Source organism: Genypterus blacodes, unplaced genomic scaffold (assembly GCF_046128005.1).
Source record: "Genypterus blacodes isolate CSIRO-AG114 ecotype Tasmania unplaced genomic scaffold, CSIRO-AGI_Gbla_v1 ptg000118l_1, whole genome shotgun sequence".
In the NCBI taxonomy this organism is placed as follows: domain Eukaryota; kingdom Metazoa; phylum Chordata; class Actinopteri; order Ophidiiformes; family Ophidiidae; genus Genypterus; species Genypterus blacodes.
In genome coordinates this window covers 1783515-1800933 of record NW_027466921.1, presented here as the reverse complement: position 1 = coordinate 1800933, position 17419 = coordinate 1783515, and the positions used below count along the sequence as shown (strand labels likewise).

The 17419-nt window shown below is 46.2% G+C and overlaps 1 protein-coding gene across 3 annotated transcripts in view; it reads right to left on the bottom strand.

Annotated features, from left to right (window-relative positions):
- Positions 1–17419, bottom strand: part of hdac4 (histone deacetylase 4) — a 93644-nt gene that overhangs the window by 24574 nt on the left and 51651 nt on the right. For 2 of the 3 annotated variants that reach the window (XM_076161911.1, XM_076161913.1), the window contains 12 exons: positions 17125–17243; positions 11403–11531; positions 10924–11030; positions 10693–10806; positions 10349–10562; positions 10013–10224; positions 8001–8264; positions 5601–5787; positions 5068–5201; positions 4081–4183; positions 3129–3175; positions 708–815 (listed from right to left, as the gene is read on the bottom strand). In XM_076161911.1, the coding sequence (XP_076018026.1) occupies positions 708–815; positions 3129–3175; positions 4081–4183; positions 5068–5201; positions 5601–5787; positions 8001–8264; positions 10013–10224; positions 10349–10562; positions 10693–10806; positions 10924–11030; positions 11403–11531; positions 17125–17243 (1738 nt within the window). The remainder of the gene's footprint in view (positions 1–707; positions 816–3128; positions 3176–4080; positions 4184–5067; positions 5202–5600; positions 5788–8000; positions 8265–10012; positions 10225–10348; positions 10563–10692; positions 10807–10923; positions 11031–11402; positions 11532–17124; positions 17244–17419) is intronic. The other variant, XM_076161912.1, reaches the window with a different exon arrangement.

Genomic DNA, 17419 nt, shown 5'->3' with positions numbered 1-17419 from the left:
GCACGATGGGGTGCGGTAGGGTGGGTTGGGTTGGTGGGGGTGTAGACGTCTGTGAGGGTGCTAATGAGAGCCTTGAGGATGGGTGGGTGCTGCGGGGGAGGTCACATTCTTCCTGGTTGAGGTGTTTGGAGGTGGAACTGGGCAGAATTGTGACATCCATAAAGACTGATGGAATAATGACCAGTGCATGGAACTCTATGTCTACTGTATATCTAACCTCACACACACACACACACCCCCACACACACACACCCCCCCACACACACACACACACACACACACACACACACCCACACACCCACACACACACAAAAACAGTTGTTTGATTCTTTTTGTTCTCCATCACTGAGAAGTCGTTCATGTTGAAAAATCTTTCTAGCATTTCAACTTGACTTTGTCTGCAAATTCTAAGTTGCTAAATGGGTATTTCCCAATTTCTAACACCAGTGGAACGCAGTAAATATACAGCACTTCAAAAATCCGTAATCATGTGACAATGTGGAATCTTGTCTGGTTTGCCAAGATCAATCAAGTTGTCACGATTATGATCATTATTCAAGTTTTCCACAGTTTTACAGGATTTTCCACACAACCCCGAGCAACAAAGCTGCAAAAGGCCGTACATCAGCGTTCTGACAGGGACTTTTTTTTTTAGTTTTCGCTGACCGAACATGAACGCACATTTGACTCAACACATCAGAACCGACCTTGAGTTCTCCCGACGCCACCTTGAAGACCAGCTCCACCACCGAGCCCACGGCCAGACGAGCGGCGCTGGACGAGTGGACCTCGTTCCAAATGGTGTCGCTGTCAACCTGCCGACACACAAGCAAGTTTAGTTTTAAAGGGTGTGTAAGACGATCAATACATTTAATTTCTAAACTGAACATCAACCCAAAATTGGCAATAATGAGTAAGTAACCCCATCACACACAATATGAATCACATTAAATCCATAGATACCTTTCAGACACTGTACCTTGCTCGTAAACATTAATTGTGTGTGTCATACATCTATATATTTGTGTATGAGTATGTTCAGACTCAGGCCGGCCGTTCAGTGGTCAAATCTGATTAATGCTGAAGCACGGCCGACCCTCAACCCCAATCGCAGCTGTGCACATGTACACACACACACACACACAGACACACAGGCTCGCTCACACACACACACAAAAAAGCCAAATGGGCCGCAAAATTTAGTGTGATTGATTGTAAGCAGAAGCATACAGAGGATAATATACACACCCTCCATCAGGCATGACAGATACTGCAGGCAGATGGAGGACATGATAAACAGAGAGGAGAAGCTGGCAGAGGAAAAGAAGAAAAGAAGGGTCCGTGTGCGAGTGTGTGTGTGTTTGAATGTGTTTGAACTGTACACACATGTAGAGCCGCCGATGCCAGAGCCGCACCGACCGTGGCTTGCTGACGTAAACTCGAGGCTATGCGACTTTCAATAACTGCTCTGTCGGCCAGCTGGACGCTTCCACCCGCACCCGGAGCCTTACAGTCAAAAAACGGGGGGACTAACTGCCCCAGTCGCTCTACATGTTAAAGCCAGCAGACATTTCTTTTCAGCCAGCCAGCCCACTTTCCTCTGGTCTCCAGTGACGGGAGTGATCAAGGCTAGAGGAGGACTTCATAATAACATCCACAGGGAAGAAAAAGAATCTTTCTTAAGCCGCGCCAAGAAGGACTTTGTCATGAATTACAAGAGCGGGGAGCATTTACCATTAATCTAAATCAAAAATTAAAAAAACACAAAGGAGGAAGGAAGGGATGAATCAGGGGGAGGTATAGGGAGCGAAGTTGAGGAGTGAGTGACGCCGGCGAATGTAAGGATGGAGCAGAGAGAGAGAGAGACGCAGAGGAGGACAGTGTGTGTAGTAGCTGAGTCAGTAGAGCGAGCGAGTGAGTGAGTGAGTGGGAAAGTGAATCATATATACAAGTCAGGTTAATGAGCACAAACAGACGCTGTTCAAAGGCTTTACTATTTCCCATGGTGATGTTAGTTATGCCAGGGGCGGGGCAGGGCGCGAGCTAAGAGGAAGGAAAAAGTGAAAGGAATACGTGTGTGTATGTGTGTGTGAGCGTGTGTGTGTGTGTGAGCGTGTGTGTCAGAGGGTAGAAAAGAGCGCGAACGTGCTGGTATGACGGAACGATGGTTCTCCTCTGGCTGACAGCCTAATTTCAGTTCCTTTCCTCTCTCTCCCTGTGCGTGTGTGTGTGTGTGTGCGTGCGTGTATGACAGGAAGACAACAATTTAGTCCCATTTGCCATTATAAAGAGCAAAACAGAGCAGCGCAGCGCTCGGCCTCTTCTAGTTCCCACCAGAGCGGCAGCAGTAAGCCCAGAGGGATGGAAGGATGGAGAGAGAGAGAGAGCGAGAGAGAAAATGTATAAGTATACAAATGTGGGGGTGGAGGTGCATTACTGTATTGGCCTCTGGCAGTCCTTTACATTGTGAAAAGATGATAAAACACACACACACACGCATGCACACACACATATAAATGGTCGATTGTTCTCCACCATCATAACTCATTCAAAAGATAGAACTTCCAACCTTGTGGGCCCATCTCAATCATCTCTTGTCTGAACATACAAACATCCCAAAACACACTGCCATCCACACAAACATAACCTCCATAACACGCATGCACACACACGCACACACCCACAGCTCGTTTACTGAAAACATCTGGATACAATTACAAACTCGTCGGAAAGCCAAGCAACAGCTTTTGTTGCCTCTGGACCTTGAGGGGCAGTGTTTGCGTGTGTGTTAAGAAGTGTGTGTGTGTGTGTGTGTGTGTGTGTGTGTGTATATAAGTGTATGTGTGTGTTTGATGGTGCAAGAACAAATGGCACCATTATTTAAGCAAGGGGTGCAGACAGGGAGAGAAAGGGAAAAAACACAATTATTATTCTTCTATTTGATGATGTCGAAACAAAGCACATTTGTTGCTTTACAAACTAAAGATGGATCAGTGCCAGCTGGGAAAAGTGAAACAAAGCTAAAAAACGGAAAAAAGTATTTTAAAAAGAATTTGCAGTGAACAAAGCTGCACAATTCCTACTGACTGTATGTCTGACTGTAGGACATTTAACAACATGTGACTTACCCCAATGCCACCACACGGAAGCCTCACAAACATCGGGCTCACTGAACCTGAGAGAGGGAGAGAGAGAGAGAGAGGGAGACAGAGAGATAGAGGGGGAGACAGAGAGAGAGAGAGGGAGAGACAGAGGGAGAGAGAGGGAGAGGGGGAGGGGGAGAGAGGTTAAATAGTGTGCAAGGTGAAGAGTTAACCTTGTGAACTCACACAACATAGCGGTTGCATGACCCTTGACCCCTGAGCATTTGACCTCATGACCTGATCCGGCAGTGAGAGTACACCAGGTTTTGCTTCAATTGCATTAGGTGAAGAAGAAGAAGAAGACAATACGCATCTCATCCGCCTGATAATTGGATATATACTTTATTTTTCTATTAATGCAAACAGACTGATTTACATTTCACTTCATATCCACTGAATGAGCTCCAAACTGATCACAAACAAACTATTCCTGTCCTATTTTTTTATTGCACATATTTGATTTATCGTCAATCTTTATTTCTGACAATTGCACCTGCAGGCTTAACGGCAGAGGGGAGTATCGGGCCACAGCTCTGGATTATGTGAGCGATCTCTGTCCCCTCTGGAATGAGAGTTACGTGGACTTTTTCACACTGACTGCTGAAGCTACACCTGCACTTTCAGTCACCAGGGGCCAAACCTAAGTGACTGCACAGCCTGTGGTGCTCTTAGTTTAACAGTTTCAGTAGGTCCTCACCCTAATGTTATACCTCCTGTGCTTTATTATGGCTCTTTTGTTATGGTTAAAGCGTTAATGCAGATTCCTTTTACAGACGCCTGGATGTTTAAATTGATAGACAAGAGCATGAGGGGACTCGTATAGTGCAACACCACACTACAGATAAATTGTTACGTGAACAACAGTGGAGGTGTTGAATCGGCTCCAGTTGTGAGGGAGTGTGTACATGTGTGCGTGGGGGGTTTGTGTGTTTCTTACAGTCGAGCTTCGGCCGCAGTGGGTTGGTGCCGTACAGCAGGACGTGGGCCTCAGAGTGGACCGTCTGCAGCTCCTCCAGAGAGGCTTTCCTTCCACGGATACACTGCGCAGAGGAGACACCATGGAGACAGAGAAGACAACATTGACGGCGGGACCTTAGTGACGCCTCAGTGTTCGTGGAGACGGTGACAAATAGTGCATAAAAGGTGTTTTTATGCTTTCCTGCTTAATGTTTGGAATGTTTGTACACCATTTCATGTGAGGTCATGCGTGTAGGTCATCTGTGCTTATTTGCCTTCATAAATATTAATGTCCAGGTGGCAGCAGCCTCTTAGTGTCCCCTGTCATAAACTAAGGCTCTTATTACCATAAGTAGACACAGACCTAACAATTACTGATCCACCCAACCACCACCACAAACACACACACTGAATTCTTGGAACAACACAGTGAATGCGTTTGTGTGTATCTATGTTTGTGCTCGCTAGTGTGTAAGAACAAAAGAATGTGTTGTACACATGCAAAGCAGAGATAAGATTTGGATTGTTTGATCGCCGCTGCTGTTATCTGTCAGATAAAACCACAGTCACCACAACACAACAACAACAAAAAGAAACCTGTTCTGACTGTATTCAGGTCATGCATAACCAAACAAAACAAAATGGAATCCAAAAAGAATCTAAAAGTTTGGAGAATTTAGGAAGAGTAAAGTAAACCTGGATCATTTTCCAGTTAGGAAAATGGCTACACACTGCCCCCTCCTGGCCACTACGAGAACTAGCATTTCCCAGTTGGGTTTTACTGTAACATTTGGCGCTATTCACTTAGATTTTCTAAGTCTATCTACTTGCTTCACAGTCAGTCTGGGAAAAGGGCAAATACAAAATTTAACGGCAGACAGATGTAAGATAAGAGTGATATAAACTTTAACGCTGTCTATCCATTACCTAGTGTCTTTACATCTGTGCCTGTAACCTTGGTTCTTACCTCACAGTGCGCCCTTAGGCCTGTCTCCTGTAGTCGGGACCAGATACTCTGGATGCGTCCTGCGTGCTCCGGATGACTGGTGGAGTTACCGCACATACACTGGTGCTTCTGCATCAAGGAGTCATACACCAACCCTGGGAAACACAGAAGCCATCACACACAAACATGACATTTGAATAAAGTGATTCATTGCATGCTTGGAAAAGTACAGAGTGAGGTAAGGCTTAATGGGCCAACATTCCTTGTGACACCCCCCACCCGAGACAGTCTACTAATGATCATGTCTCATGGTTTCAAGCGGACTGAGTCGAGGGCAAGATGGCTACTAATGACGATAGCAGACATTCCTCAAGCTCTCAGCGGGACAAAAGTGTGGTTGTCGCTCCCGCATCATACCTGAACTCTGTGTGGCATCATTAAGCTCCCAAATCAAGTGATAATCATATTTGCTACAGTACGTAAGTGGTAAGATGTCAACACAGCAGGGGGGCACAATGCAATCATCAGGTAAAATGTGATGATATCATACAGACCTGTAGTGAAGCGATGCTTTGCAGGCGGCTCCTGTATGATCAGGGGGAAGGAGGCGGAGGCTGGAGAGGACTGAGCCCTGGACAGAGGCCTGTGGCCGGCAAAGCTGATCGATAAGCCTGCTGCTTCCATTGAGGCCTGATAGTTCTTCAACTGGTGGATCCGCTGCTGTTCTAACAGTAGAGCCTGCTGCACACACACACACATTTTACATGTAGACATTTGGAGTGCAATATGTTTCATTGACCAACAGGTGGCACTAAATACTTGCCAATTCACAGTTGCTCTTCTACTGTACATACAATGCACTGTTACCAGATCCATTCAGTGAAAACACCACAAACTGGGATTGGAATGACATCACACATTTCCAAACTATGAAAGCGGAAAGTCTCTTTACACCTCATATGAGCCCGCGCTGCTCCGGTGTCACAGCAGAGCAAAGGGGTGTGAATTTCAACTTTATGATGCCTGTTGGAGCCTGGCTGCATCTGCGCAGCACTATTATTATCAGAGTCCTTATTATAATTATTCCTTTCATGTGACGACAAAGGGAACAGGCAAATTATGAGCCATCAAGTTGGTTAAACAAACACAAACCCAAAATAGAACATGGAAGATGTAGGACGTCTTCATGATTTTATTACTGGAAGTTAGAGTTAAAGTATGAGCTTGGTGTATCTGTGCTTGTGTTTAACACTTTGCCGTTCTTTCAGTCTCCTGTTATTCTGTTCTGTCGGGTGTTGCTGCTTACACCATGTGCAACATGGCGACACAGACAAGAGATTCTGATTAGATTTGGTGAGAAGACAGCTGGGATTGGCTGGACAGATGAGGACATGGGTGTGTGTGTGTGTTTGGTGGTGGTGGTGGTTGTGGTAGGGAGGGGGGGTATAGAGTGTGTTTGTGCATTGTGTCCAGGAGAAGGTCTACAGGGTCTGTGTGCGTGTGTGTTAGAGGCGGTTGTGTGTGGGTGTTTGTATTTTGCATGTGTGGCTATAGGATGTCAGCCTGCATCTAACCGGTGACGGATAACACACTACACACATGAGAGGAGTGAGGTGTGTGTGCGTGTGTGTGTGAGAGAGAGTGAGAGAGAGATGGAGGTGTCTTTCGTGATTTGGAGAGAAAATTTAAAAATAGCTTAAATTATGCTGAAAAGTGGGCTGTGGAGACAGACAGGCAGGCAGGAGGACAGATCGAGTGGTGTGTGTAATATTGTAGTCATTCACAAGCTCCATCTGCCACTGCTGTCAGATTTTTCTCACCTCTTCTTTACTGAAAAAAATAAGTCCTCACACACCACAGCACGGGCGGATTTGGACTTTGCCACTGGAGAAAAATCCTCTTGAAACTGATCGCGAATAAATGGTCAGATAATGTAGATGAGAGAGGATGAAGAAGCAATTTAAGTGACATACGTACATTTAAGTGAAAGCATAAAGTCTGCAGGCAGATTTGAGTCCACAGGTGCAATATTCTTTTCGGCAAATTTGACACCCGGCTCGACTGTTCAGCTCCACCCTCCCTTCACTCTTATCCTCCGTGCACATCTTCACTTCTCACTCTTCCTCCCTGTATCCTTTTCTCTCTCCCTACTCTTCTCTTGTTTCATCTTTCTTCCCCCACAAATGCATGTCTTCTTCTCTCCTGCTGCGTTTTCTTGCCCTCATTTATTTCTGCCCAGTCCAGTTTCTTCTCCCCGGTTTTGCGGGACGACCAACTGTTCCCCCTGTTAGGCCAGAGAGGGACAGCCTGTCCCCAGGGAAACGGCCATGTGGTACCCCCCCCACCCCCCCCCCCTCCGCCGCCCTCTCCTCCAAGAGACACATGATGTCAGCAGCCGCCTCTTTTCACCTTCAGGAGTTGGACTTTTCTTGGGATGGTGAAGCAACAACGACTACAAGGACAACTTGAGCGACACTCAAGGCCCAACTGTCCTCCAATTAAGCCACTCTAGCGCCACCATCAGGCTGACTCATGTTTAATTGTTTGTTTGTTGTTTTCCATGAGTTCCAAATATGCAAGTGTTGACTTCTACACTTCTCCGCTCACTTCTGTCCACCAAGTTGGGTTACAATAGACTCATTCATTCATGGGATAGAGCCCTTCTGAATGAGCCACTGCCACTCAGATTTGCCAGCCAATTATAACAAAACGGTTAGAAATAATAAAAGAACAAAGATAATAATTCTATCCAGTGTCGTGCAGATATTCATCATGTACAATCTTGTGAGAGTTGACCCAGAATTGTAGGAGGAAACACAGAAAAGGGATATGGATGGATGCCGTCAGTTTTTGAACCTCCCTGGCTGAGGTTATTAGTTTTGTCCACATAATGCAAGACCAGGATTACTTGCCTCCTCCTCTCCCCCCTCCCCCATCTCATTCCTCTTCCTCACCTGTCGGAACAACACCTCCTGCTCGACCTGTCTCTCCCTGTGCTCTCTCTCCTCCTGCTCCTGCGGGTCTGGGGGCTCCTGCTTGATGACTAACCCCCTCAATGACTCTTGGACAGAAAGAGAGGAGGACGAGGAGGAGGATGAGAGCCCCTGGTGCTCCCTCAGCTCCTCCTCGGTCTCCTCTGGGTGACTCTGGTGCTGCCTGCCTGGCCCAGAGGCATTGGAGCTCGGAGAAGAGACTTGATCGCTGGGTTTGGATATCATCTAGGTGACAGCAAGAGAAGGGTAGGTCAGTACAGGGCACGGCAGGTCTGAGGTTTAATTCTCACGGGATCATTCATGCAGAACATTTGCAGACTAATGAACTATCTCACGCCGACATAATTAAGGAATATTACAGTTAGGCCTGGAAAAAGAGAACCAGCAAGAGAAAATGTCCATCGTGAAAGTAAAATTGGACAGCAATAGCATGTGACAAGTGGAAAAAACTTTGTTGTAATCCCTACTGAGCTTTGCACATTTGTGTTTATCACAGCGTCTACAAATGAGGAAATGTACATTTATAGTTTGTGTCACACACTGGACTCTTGTTGTGGCAGCTGGTCCTGTCCTTGTCATCAAAAAACTCAACCTTGTGCAGGTCACGATTGGACTTGACCGCTGTTTGCGGATAACACACACACACACACACACACACACACACACACACACACACACACACACACACACACACACACACACACACACACACACACACACACACACACACACACACACACACACACACACACACACACACACACACACACACACACACACACACACACGGCTGGCATGTGGCCCAGTCCATTGACGTCAGAGAGGAGCTCTTGCCTCATCTCGTTCCCTCTTCTCCAAACAAGCTCTTCTTTTAACACTCCACCACTTCTGCTGCACCGCCTCCCTTTTCCTTTGTTTCTCTCTCTCTCTCTCTCTCTCTCTCTCTTTCTCTCTCTCTCTCTCTCTCTCTCGCCCAACTTGCTTTTTAACAGAGGAAATAGTGGCTGGGATATGAACCATGAGGAGGACAGACACAAAGAAAACCTGTTGAATTGTTGTTTCTCCACCCGCCTGTCTGTCTGCCACGCATGTTTGACAGCAGCACAGTGCAGCACTGCTTCAGCTGTCTCAGGTAAAGAGAAGGTCGGCAGCGCATTTTACTTTATTCACTTCCAGTTGCAGACAACTTTGGCTTTCAAGACATTTAGAACATCCTCCTCTAACAGACGTGAGTTCACCCTCTGAGCAAGTCTCACTCGTGGACATTATCAACTGGCAGGTTGAATAAGATGTTGAACTGTCCATTGATTCTACACCAAGGTTTCACAGTATGTAGTAAATTCAAATTGTGTTGTCTATAATAGTAGCATGATACAGACGTAGAGGACAAGCTAAATTGATGCAGGTGGTGTACGAATTTATTTACGGTGCGGTTTATATCTAAGCTCTAAACCCGGGACTGTGTTTCATGAACTCTGGATAATGAAAATACTGTATGCCACAATTGCAGCCTGCAGTGAAGAAGAAGAAGCCGAGTGAATCAACCAGTGGCAGACATGCACAAACAAAACAACATAATGGAGCTTAATACAAAAGGACAGAAACCACACACACACAAACCCAGAACATAACAAAAAGTGTCTCCATCTAGACTCACGATGTGAACTGACCTTGTTATGCTACTCGCACACTTATGCGTACACAAACACACACCATAATACACTGAGTCTCATTTCCTGTGCATCCATATATGGAGGAAGCTTCCTCCGGAGCACAGTTGCTAAGGTGACACGGAGAAGCAGTAATACACGAAAGAGTCACTGGAGACTGGAGACTTGCTGATTGCAACCTGAATCGTGCTGCACTGACACCAAGCAAGGCAGACACACACACACACACACTCAAATTAACATTTAAACACATATAAGAGCGCACGCTCACGCACACGCACACACACACACACACACACACACCTTGTTAATGATGTGCTGCTGCTGTTGGAACTGTTGCTTGTGTTTCTCCAGGAACTGTTGGTGCTGCTGCTGGACCACCAGTTGCTGCAGGGCCTGGGCCTGCCCACACTGCTGCTGGGGCAGAGGGGCCGACTGGGTCCTCCCCAAAGGACGGTGCCCTCGGGCAAGCTTGGAGACAGACGGCGACAGTAGAGGGAGGGCACCCAGACCAACTGTGGCAGCAACAGAGAGGTTAAAGGGTTTTCTTTTAAACCTGGCTCTTATTTTGCGTTTGCCAAATACCAGCTGCCGACTGCTGGGAAGTTCTGAAAATGAATGTTGGACGTCAACACTGACCTAGTGGATTGTGGGCCTGCTCCAGAAGTACCATGTGTTGCAGAAGGGGGCTGTGGCCAGCTGTGCTCCCTACGGCCCCCTCCCTGTCCAGAGCCGACGCTGCCAAGTAAGAAGGCAGATGGGCAGCGGGTATGAAAGGCGGAGCTAGAGGAATGCCCTGCTGTAACGCAGGTAACACCAGGCGACTGTCACCATCTTGGTGACCCGAGACCATCTACAAACAGTCACAATGAGTAGGAAAGAAGGAGAGAGAACACAGAGTTAACAGAGACAGATGCACTAAAGGATTGTTGGGGTGATGAATAGTGCTGGATTGTATTACACCCTAAAGTGTGTGTGCTCACAGAGCTAGCTGGGCCTGTGGCTGGTAGACCCAGAGTGATGTTGGGTAGAGACGGGGAGGTGTACAGGGAGAGCTGGCTAAGTTCCCTCGCTGTCAGCCTCTGAAGCAGGCAGGCCTGGGTAAATAAACACACACAGTTTCAGCATCAGCATACTTTACTTCCTCTAAATTAACACAAAAGCTCTTCCAATACAAAAACACCACTACACACACACACACACACGTTCATTACCTCCCCTGGACTGCTGGAAATGGTCATCCCATTCTCATTAGGGATGTTACTGGAGCTGTTGTTGGGGGAGCTGGGCCCTGATCCTGGTGCACTGCTGCATACAGACTCTGCAATACACACAGCACAGAAAAGGAGCTTATTGTAGCCGGAAACACACCCATAACCGCTTCCAAATTTACCATGGAGGCAAAAAAAACAAACCACCTGGATTGTGTAATCAACCTTCAATGACTTAATCCCCATGATCCCACAAATCCAATAAATCCCTAAATATGACAGCATGGAGAAATGAGACATCAACCCGCAAAAGTTTAGTGAAACTTGGATTGAACAGTGTTCGACACATTCGGGTGAAATGCTGTTAAATGGAGCAATAACGCGTTATTTCCGCTTTTGTTATTAATGAACTGCTTCTAGGTTGTTGACTGAAACTGAAATATGATCCGTTGTTGAAAAGGTCCAGGAACAAGGATCCTCACCAGCCACGTCGAGGGAGCGTTTCTTCATCGCCGCCATGGGACCGTCTTTGCGGCGAAGCAGAGGGCTGCTGCGGCGTTCCGTCACCTTCTGCTTTAACCGAGAACGGAGCTTCAGGTTGGGCTCGGATGCTGAGAAGCAGAGACACAAACGGAGAGAGTTTAACCAAAAGACGGGAAGGGTTTTAAGCTGTGAACAATTGCGAAATGATGGCGGTGAGATCATTATAATCCAAAACGCATTCTCCCTGAATGAGACCCAAAGAAAATTTCAATGACAAGTTGATGTATTGTGTTTTCGCGTTTGTTATACGGCTACGAATCACCAGGCATTCATCAATCTGACATGAAGCAAATGTTATTGAGCATGTGTAACAAACCTGCAGGCTTATATCCAAGGGAATACAGCAGTCATTTATTGATGGGCCAAATGATTCTGAACACAAATGTGATGAAAATGACAGAATCTCTCTCAAACTGTTGCTCTGCCAGTCAGCGTTGTTCTGTCTGTGTTGCTGGGCCACGCAAGAGCAAGCTGATTTGCGTCAGGCTAATGAGCTCGTCCCTATAGGCCACACACTGTACATGCTGGCAGACGGATTCACGAGCTGAGGTTAGCCGTCAGCATGCGACAGTGTGAGAAGCATAGAAGCAAGTCGCAGCCAACTGGCAGCTTTTTTTGACCCCATGTTTAACGATGCTGCCTCCGCTGCTAACGAGCGCCGCTTGTTTTCAAACATGACCAATTAGAAAACTGTCAGCTTGTGTGTGTGTGTTCACATGTGTTTGTATGCCTTTGCATGACTGTGGCCAGGAGCGACTGTTTCTGTACGCATGTTCCTGCACACAGATGCTTCCGTTCTGAATCTGCTGCGTATGACTGAGCTGCATGTGGGCAGCCAGCGGAAGAGCGGAGCACATTTCTGCCATTCCCAGTGAGGGACTGCCCAGCCTCTTACTGCCAAATCTAACTGCCGAGTCTCTAGCAGACAACTTGAACACAGGCAGCTTTATTCCCTCCTCCACTGGCTTCCTTCCATTCAATTAGTTAACGCTGGACCATTGACCAGTAGTTGACCCGATGCTCATTCCACGACCTTATGTCACATGGATCTGCATGCTATGCTCATTAGCCTCAGAGCTTAGAGCGGGGGACGACAGCTTCGTCAAAGCAATTGATCCATGGTCCTATTCCAAAAGGCATTCAGGCTTACTTCGAGCACACTAGTTTGGCCCTTTCCTTTCTTCCTGTAGCCTTGAATACTAATCACACAAAGATGAAGCTTCACCTCCTCTTAGTGCACTTGTAGAGGAGCAGGCACTGGTCACAGGATGACCTCTTGAGAGTACCTTTTGCAAATGCACTCTCAATTTTAAAGGGGGAACATGCAGTTGAACTTATCCAACTCAATTATTAAAAATGTGCTTCTCCTAAGTGGAGGGCACACTTCCAGAAGTCTTTGTTAAGAGCACTGGAGTGGGTCAGGGTAAAATGCCGTGCATTAGCTTTAGACAGAGAGCGGATGGAGAGCGGAGAGCTCAGTCTGACGAGAGCACAAGAAAGGAGTCCAATTTACAGAATTATGTAGCAGACTGACATATTGGAACACCTGACAAAGAGTTTACAAAATGTTGATTTGCCAGCTTATTATCCTTCTTGACAGTTTCAAAAGCCTCTTGCATATTATATAAATTGCATGATTTTCGTAACACTCATCAAGTCAAGTAAAATATCTGACTGACTGGCTGAACTGCCATCAGTAGCATTTCTTCATTATTAATTGAGATTTAATCATAACCTGACAAATTCTAGGATTTCCACTCTATCATCAATTGATGAAATGTGGAATTGAAGATTTCCAGGAAAAACTTCAGCTTTGTAATGGAAACAGATTTTTTTGAGGTCTAATCTTTAATCTCTGGCTCTGCCGTAGCCAAACAGCAGCAACATCTTACATAACAAAGAACTGTGGCAACGGGATGAGCTCATGCGTTGGAGCAGATGGAGGATATAATGAGCCGACAGCCTGTAGTTACTTACCTCAGCTCTGTTATCAGCAGTTCAGGTAATGTTGACATGATTCATTTTTTAGCTGAATAGAAAATGATGTCATTGTAAACTGGACATCTTTCTTATTATTATTTTGTTATTGTCAAATCCAGTGCTTCAGAAACAGAAAGATTTGACCCAAAAGTGTTTACTGAACCAATGTCAATATGTCAAGAAATGGGTATTGTTGAAAATGAAAATGTGAAAAAGTGAAAGTCGTGTTTATTTCGACGGACAAAGGCAGAAGAGACACAGGAGGGGATAGAGCTGGAGGCATGGAAAAGTGAAGGAGGAAGATGAGATGCACAGGGAGGGAACAAGGGATGGACAATGGAGGAGGAAGAGGAGGGTGAAGAGGGGGCGCAGCGGTGTGTGTGTGTATAGTAGCCATGGGGGTGTTCACCTCAGGACACAGTGACTTTGAAGGGTGTTAATGCCGACTGGGCAAAAGCACAAATGTGTGTACAGACACACACACACACACACACACACACACACACAGTCACTGCAGAGGGCCCAGACGAGCTTTTCTGCTGACATTCGCATGTTGGTCCTATACCCTACACCTCAATCCATCTCCAGGTCTCTCTCTCTCTCTCTCTCTCTCTAACCGCTATTGGAGAGTCGGAAGGTCAAATCAGGGAGGGGCGGGGGTGCCTGGGCCTAACAAAATTTGTAACTTTCAGACTCGGCACCTGGCTGTGTGTGTTGAGATGAGAACTTTAGGGAAGGGCTATCACTGCGCCTGTGTGCTGTGGAGAGTAGTGAAACTGAAAGTCTGCGCTGTTATTCCTGTTTATATCCACATTTATAATAAGTTTGAGATGTGCCTCCACTATAAGCATTAGTATTAACATTATCAAACGTCAAAGCAACACAGCTGTGGTGAGATACTAACGTCTGAGGGCTCTCCCATCCCTGGCCACACATTCGGATAGCTGTTAGACCTGTAACATTATACTGTATGTTTGTCTCCATCTCTATCCATCTGCTGGCATATCAATACCTGATTAAACAGCCGTAAAAGTGGTGCTTAATATTTCAAAATGAGTGGAATGGGAAACTGGTTCTCTGATATAATACGTATCGATCAGCTGCTCATCTGTTTTGACAGATGGGAGTCCTGATCTGAGAGAGTCATGCTGGCGGAGGCCCTGCTGCTCCTGTGAAGTGAGAGGAGCAGAGAGGAGGGAGATTTATGGGAATCAATATAGCAGCTTGCTGAAACTCATCAATAAACCCATAGCTTCCCAGAAATGTCATATGTGGCTGATGTATGAGATAGACAGGTTAGACAGCCTCACCGAGAGACAGACGTAATGTTGCATTTCTCTTCTTTATTGTCCAAACACTAAAAGAATAAGCTTGAAGCCCAAACTAAACCAGATCAAATTTACCTATGAATCTCTTTACAACCAAATAAGTCTATAAAGAGGGTGCTGTGAATAAAGCACCCACTCAAGTCAGATTTCAAGACTTTTATCATATCTAAGTTCTCAACATTGTCACATCTCTCCTGTGGGACATAAAGAGTATCTCAGTGCAGCGCAGGAAGAAGTGGCTGACATTTTCCCTCCAACAGTTACGACTAATGAGAGCTTCTAGTGGAGGTGACAGGTAGGTTGTTACCGTGGCACCCGCTGTGGTGACAGAGGGGGGTGGGAGGAGAAGCAGGTGGTGATCTTCTCCTATTTATACTTTACACATTTAACGTGACGATCAATTGCCATGTTATAAATGGTTCTAATTGGTGAAGAGTATGGAGTTGGAGGACCAAAGCCACACAGGCCACCAGGATCATGGAAAAGTGAGGTTACTTTACTTTTAGGTGTACGTAGTGGACAACCCAAAACGGGATCAATCGTATCAACAGGGGATACCATAAACTTTCACTTTAGGAGAGGGGAGATTCTGTGTCTCTTCTTTGTGTCGGTCCACGTGATAACAAGCGGGGGATATCAACAGATGTAACGGCTCACAGTTTCACTTTCACTCCTCTCCGCTGTGTATGGACAGTATGGAAAGCTGCTCTCAAGCAAACCACTTGAGAGAGAGAGAGAGATGTGGCCCTTCCTATTTTTCACACCGTGCCACATGCGGACTAAATGCTGCCTAGTAGAGCGGAGGAGTCAGAGAGTTACAAATTTGGTTGTAGGCAGATCCCCTTAACCCCCAATTTGGCAAGAGAACCGGTGCGTTGGATGAAGCATGCTGCGGCTTTTAGGAAGAGCTATATCCAACATGCTGGGTTGTTGTTCTGGAAAAGGACACCGAATTAATGTCAAGCAGTTGTCCTGTATGAGTGTGTGTGTGTGTGTGTGTGTGTGTAAGAAGGGGAGAAAGCATGAGGGAGTATAAGTCAGCATGAAGACAAGTGTTTGCCTGTCATGCAGACTTTTTGCTGCAGCATTCAAAGCGTCTCTCTGTGCGCTTTAATCCATTTTCTCAAAGGCTCCCAAGACACACACAAGGCACCACTGTAACCATATTGCCAGGCCTCACTGAGCACAAAAAGAATTATTAACATACATTCATCAATTGCATATGGAAACGTCTACGAATTAAGTCAGTCAACCACGCAAGTAACAACGTCATTTGTGACTGCAGCCAGCAACTCTCATGAACACAGTCTATGGCACGATGTGGACTGGACACACATCTTCCTCTCTTCAGACTAAGTTGATACTTGATGTTAATTATACACACACACACTTCCGCTCACAATTGCTATGCCAGCACACTACACACAACAAGATAAGGACCAGATGAATGATAAAGGTAATCCACAACGCAGCTCCTATCACATCTGCTTGACAAGAGCAATGCTTTGTTTACATTTTTACTGAGAATGACACACATGCCTATGACTTATATGGTTACTGTACATTGCGGCTTATGACTCTGACCCCCAGTTGACATAATATGTAATATGTAAAAGACCACACAAGCATCTGGCAAACATATAGTGCATACACATGTACGTCTGTACGTATGCATGCATGTATGTGTATGTTCACTCTCCTGCGCACACGTGAGCAGCTGTAATTTGTCAGTTCGGGCACATCTGAGCACAGAACGACTCAGACCGACCGACTGTCCCTGAAAGCTAAAAGTTGCAGTCGGAGGATATGTGCCAGGATAAATGGTCGGTGCCTCCAGCTCACAGCGGGTGGGCAGGAGTGCAGTGCACACACAGTTTGGCCTCCAGCTGTGAATGCTGGGAGAGACACGGCCAAAGCAGCTGCTGTCGCGAAGAGAATAATCACAGCTTGGTCGAGCTTAACACGGACAGGAGGACAGAGAAATAACAGCGTGACGCATCCCAGTGACAAGAACTATGGTCACTTTCCAGGGACCGCCCGAGTTGTTTGTGTTGCATTTGCATGATGAGTGGACCTGTGAGTTTGACAAATCCTAATTGTTGCTCGATCAGTGATTTGAAGTGTTTTCCTTTGCTAAGGTGTGAACCTGAAGCAACAGTTGTCTCAGCCAATGCTTCAATGTAATGTGTTTTGTACAAAGCTTTCCTCTTGGTGCATGTGTCTGACTGATTTAAACCCAAAGAACATTTCAAATTGTGACAGGAAAATATAAGGCAGGCGATGTGTTGCTTTCAGAGGTGGAGGGAAATTGTGTTTTTCTAAGGCTTGCACACACTCGGGAATCACGCCATACCTGTTTTGCGCAGAGGGAAGTCGTCGTTGGAGTCGTACGTCCCGAGCATGGGGTGATTGTAGGCAGACATGGCTGTTTGCGGAGGAGAGCTCTGGTCCAGAGAGCTGTGCTGGGTTTTTCTAGAATTACATAAGGAGTTTAGAGAGAACGTTACAGACATCAGCACAATACGCAAACATGACAGATGTGCTGCTGTCCAAATACTTGCTGAACTCGCTTTTACACCAACTGTGCATGAGGACCTGCTTTTGCACCCACAAGCACGTATACGGTATACATACACACAGCGAGACGG